This window comes from Limulus polyphemus, unplaced genomic scaffold (genome assembly GCF_000517525.1).
Source record: "Limulus polyphemus unplaced genomic scaffold, Limulus_polyphemus-2.1.2 Scaffold4488, whole genome shotgun sequence".
NCBI classification, from domain to species: Eukaryota; Metazoa; Arthropoda; class Merostomata; order Xiphosura; family Limulidae; genus Limulus; species Limulus polyphemus.
Window position 1 is genome coordinate 16,854 of NW_013670098.1, and position 5,117 is coordinate 21,970.

At 33.8% G+C, this 5,117-nt stretch overlaps 1 protein-coding gene across 1 annotated transcript in view; it reads right to left on the reverse strand.

Moving 5' to 3' along the window:
- LOC106471237 (dynein heavy chain 5, axonemal-like) overlaps positions 1-5,117 on the reverse strand; it is a 79,902-nt gene that overhangs the window by 13,484 nt on the left and 61,301 nt on the right. Inside the window, exon 15 of the mRNA XM_022399859.1 lies at positions 1,374-1,580. Within this exon, the coding sequence (XP_022255567.1) occupies positions 1,374-1,580 (207 nt within the window). The remainder of the gene's footprint in view (positions 1-1,373; positions 1,581-5,117) is intronic.

Consider the following 5,117-nt stretch of genomic DNA (forward strand, 5'->3'; position numbering starts at 1 on the left):
ACGTTTCACATGCTCGACTCAACTGTCCGCTTTTTAGTTACACACTGTTTATACTCAATATTACAATATTAAACATACAAAAAAGTTTATCGTGGATCATAAATTGAATAACCAATATTTAGTAGGTTGTTCTTCTCTAGCTTTAACTAGTCATTAACACAAGCAATCATCAAGACAAGCACAGATAGTACCAGTTATTTTAAGATAAATAATTGGCACTTCCTACCATTTCCTGTTCAGCATTCTCTCCAAATTACCACAGATTAATTAAGTTTTTATTTGCAACAATAATTTTCAAGTAGTGCCACAAATTTTGAATTTGATTAGCATTAGGACTTAGGCTGGCCATTTCATTCTTTTTTCATAATCAGCTCCTTCCTAATCTATCAAATGCCTTATATTCTGTAGGGTGGTATGTTTGGAATCAATTTCCTGTTGAAATTCAAAATCATGCCAGTTAAATTATTATCTACTGAGCAATGCATAACAATGCAGGGTGTTTTGATTCTGCTCTTTTTTTAACAGTACCATGAATTTGAATTATATCCCATGTTTCTGCAGTATTATTATAGATCCAACACTACATTTCATTGTTTTGTTTCAAGATGTAACCATTTCCAAAAAAAAACTTTCTTAAGTTTGCAAAAAAAAAAAAAAAAAAATCTTATTTTCATCAGTTCATAGTATACTGTCACATTTGTTTTTTTATATTTTTTTTTATCTTGACAAAGTTTAAATGCTTGACCATGCTCAATATGATAAATTAGGTATTTTAGCTGCAACTTTTCTATTCAAACCATATTCCTGAAAGTGCCTTGGAACTGTTCTATTACTCATTACATCTTCATGCACATTCAGAATTTCTCTATGTATTCCTGAGGATGTTTGAAATTGATTTGATTTTGAAACTGACACTACCATCCCATCTTGATGATTGTCTTGGATATTTTATTCTTTTATTACACTTTATATTGCAATTGACACAAAATACTTTATATTATTTAGAAATGCATGTTTCAAACACTAAATCTTTAATTAGCAATATACCCATGAGTTTTCATTATGTAAAATTTTATTTTATGAGACTGGACATCTGTATATGTACAGTGCAAAGAAAAATACCAATCTAAATACAGTTTAACTGAAGTACAAACATGAAAGGTAGTTTAAAGCAACTATCTTTACAGGTTTTTAAGAAAAAATTAAAAGTTGGTAAAACTAAATAAAAGAACCAAAACATTGCAAAATATCTCAAACTTAAATCTACAAAAAAGGAAATAACTAAACATAATTTAACATAATTAAAACAAAAATAGTAACTGTATTAAACATGAAATCAGATCATAAATGGCGAAATGAATATCTATTATTACCTGCAATAAACTTCTATTATTCTTGAATTGTGATTGCTTTGTAACAAGAACCTGACCAATCAGTGGTAATTCTAATCCCATTTTCAACAGCTGATCACATTCTCGCAATAAAGCCCATAATTGGAGGTCAAAATGTACAAGGAGATTCTGAGTGACTGGATCTCGTGCTAAAACCTTTTGTCTCAAACAGCTCTCAACAGTAAAGGCCTAAGTGTACATGAAACCAACATCTGTGCATCAAAAAACAATAAAATGTTTTTGTTTTCTAATAGAACTTATGATCTTTGACAATTCCGAAATTAACTGACGTCATTTCTCCTAAAACAAATAAACTAATCATCACAGAAAATAATAATAATCTGTTATCTGTTATTCAATGATTTTATTGAAACACACGTGATGTTAAAACAATGAAATATCAAAATACAAAAATGTTAAAGCCTTTAAGATCCACATTATTAATACTTATGAGCAATCAGATGGACAAATAGTAGTGGTAAGAAGCAAGGTTCTGTCACTAAAGGAGCAAACATTAACATTTTCCTTACCTGAAAATGTATTTCTGACAGATACTTACCTCTCTTCACACTGTAGCAATTCCTTGCACACCTGCCTTTGAGATTTTGCAATACCATTAACCTTGAGCCATTTCTCATCTAAGACATGTTATAATGTGAACTGTACTAGTGCATGATGTAATCATCATGCAACAATATCCCTTCATCAGTAGTAAAGCAACATATCCTCCATTTACAGTAGATCCCATAGGCACTTGCACTCAAAATTAACTTCATACTTAGACAAGGAAAAAATAATGTGCACTGGCAGTTGGAAGGAAGGGTGGGAAGGTGTGCAAAAAGGTGTCTACTGGAAATACATTTTCAGGTAAGGAAAATGTTAACTTCTGAAATGATATGCTTACCTCTCTATATATTGCACCTAGAATCCTACACTGATGTAGTGGAGGGAGCTGGTGTAATTTCCAAAACCTAGATGAGCTACCTTTGGGGGAAGGCAACTGAAGGAGTAAAAATTCAAAGCCCATGAAGTGTGACACCCTATAGTGAGGGCTTACTAGAGGTGTAATGCTGTTGGGAGACTACATTCATCTCATGAAGGGTCTACTCTTTGCACATATGGAATTATGAAAGGAGGAAGGCAAAATGAACCAATGTGTGCAGGGATTAGCATCAAAATATGTGACCCACCGAACATTTGCACACAACAAGTCTGTTGGACAAGGTGTAGTGTAGCTAGGGCAATGATAAGCCAATACAGTTTGGCATGTTTTCTGTTGTACAATTTACTCACCTTTTATAGAGAAATGGAGACTAAGTCTTTTCCTTTCAGATGAAGAGAACTCTTTGCTTAATCCAGCTGGCCAAGCCACCAAGAAACTGAAATATTATATAATAGGGGTGATTTGCACTAAACTGTTATGGACACCCCTGCTGTACTTCCAACTGCATTGTGCTGCCCACTTGGACTCTTTCTGGAGGGGGTCAAACAACCTGTAAGGAACTCTCCAAGTCAACAAACCCCAGCAGTCAGGAAATGGAAATGGCAAGGATTTCTCATGCTTCACTCAAAGACCAAAGGGAAGAAGTTCCCATTCAGGAGACAACAGAGAGATGCCCAGACCTAATCAGCCCTAACCACAGCAAAGATCATCTACTGGAGAAAGTGCAATAGGTTACCACAAAACAAAATTTGAAAAATTAGCATGCTGAGCCAAGGAAGTGGGCAGACACTCCACCAGTGCTGAGTTTTCCATGATAGTTTACAGCAAGTACGGTCTGGACAATGAAATATATATGTATATAGGTGTGCCATTATAGTAGTCTTGCAGACAACCCCATCTCAATGTTGGGCACTTTAAGAGCCAGGGATGGGATAAAATGCTTTCTGTTACCCCTGACTCAATGTAGTGAAGTAAGTATACCCTGTGAGGCAACACCAGCTATGGGATGGGGGAAAAGCATAAACAGAGAAAGAAATAAAAGAGGCACTTACCTGTTAAAAATGGTGAGTAGAATGGAGAATGGCAACTAGAGGGAGGCAATATCCTGAGGGAGACAAAACTATCAGATGGTGGAGATAATGGGAAATGAAGGTGTTGGATGTTAAAAGTGTGAGGCCAGAGAGTGAGTTAAGTGGTGGGTTTGGTGTAATGAGGCATGATAAGGCTGTGAAAATCACCATACAGGGAAGAATAGACAATCCAGATGAGTTGACAAACTCACCTTGTAAGCATAGAGGATGAAACATGCCTGGAAGAAGATGGCCCCAGGGTAAGAATAAACGATTGGGGGAACCCCAAAATGGAGATGTGTATACCAAGTGATACTAACAATCTGAACTGGACACAAAAGATGATCAAGTTCAGTACAATCATAGAAGGCCAAAGTTGATGGAAGAGAGATAGTAGTAAAGATACAATCTCCTTCCCAAGCCATCCAAATTTTAGGAAGAAACAAGTGGTTAGGAAATAAAATGATGGAAGATCTGTGAAAAAAAGTATGGGAGGCATCCAATGCATAAAGATTAGATCTGTGATAATTACAAGAAATTAGAAAAAGGAAGTAGGTTTTAACTCTATCGCACCAGGTATCCTTTATTGCGCATGACACAAGGTTTTAGTGTCTTACAATCAAAATTATATTAAACTACTTTTTGTTTATGTTATACCAATTAGAATAACATATAATATTAGCTAATAATTCATATTTTGATAGTATACAAGTTTTAAGTTCTTAATTCTACAAGGCAATATTAAAAAAAAATCCTGAATTTCCATTAATGTGACCCACATGACACATTTTCTCTTAGCATATCATCATCCCTATTTTATCCACCACCCCTTGAAAAACTATGAAATTAAATGTAAATTACTCTCTATAAAATCATTATTGCTCAGACAAATAATAATCTTTATAGTCTTCAATATTGTTTGGTTACAGAGCTATCGAATAGAAAATCATACCCCTCCTGCCACATCCTCTCTTTCAGGATTTGTTAATAGTTCTCTCTTACATTTAATTATATATTACCTATAAGAAAGAGAAATTCAAGGTTTTCATCTATCAAATGACATATTGTATAACGTTGTGTTCTGAATATAGAATAGTCAATTTCACTCAGAGTAGCAACATCGTCCTCATAGGAAAGTTAACAACTAGCCAGGATGAATTTGTAACAGCTCTTGTCGGATAGTTAGAAAGTGAGAAAAATTTTAAGAGGTAAGGGAATTTGTCTACTTTTGCATGTTATTAGTCAATATTCATTGGTGCATTATTTAATTAAATAAAAATTATTAAGGGCATTACTATTAGCACTATAAAAAATTAGGCGTTACTGTCATCGACAATTGAGAGCAAGAAAACAAAGACTGGGTAAGTACTTTAATTCTTGTTTTTCATATTTATTCTTTATTTATTATTGTAAAAGTAACTATAGTCTAAAAATATGAATCTTTAAAGTTATTTAAGACTAGATTAGGTAAAATAAGTAATAATAATAATAATATAATCCAAACACTCCTCAAGGCACGCACACAAACAGCTCGTAGTAGCTCGTGGGTAACGTAATTCAATAGCGTAACGTGACCTGCATGTTCTCTGAGTGATTTACAACTTTTTTTATGGTGCAGATAGTAGTTAAACATGGTTCAAAGGGCAATAAAACAATAAAACTTAATTATAAATAGATGTATAATGTTACAAACTTAGAGCTACTTAGGATAAA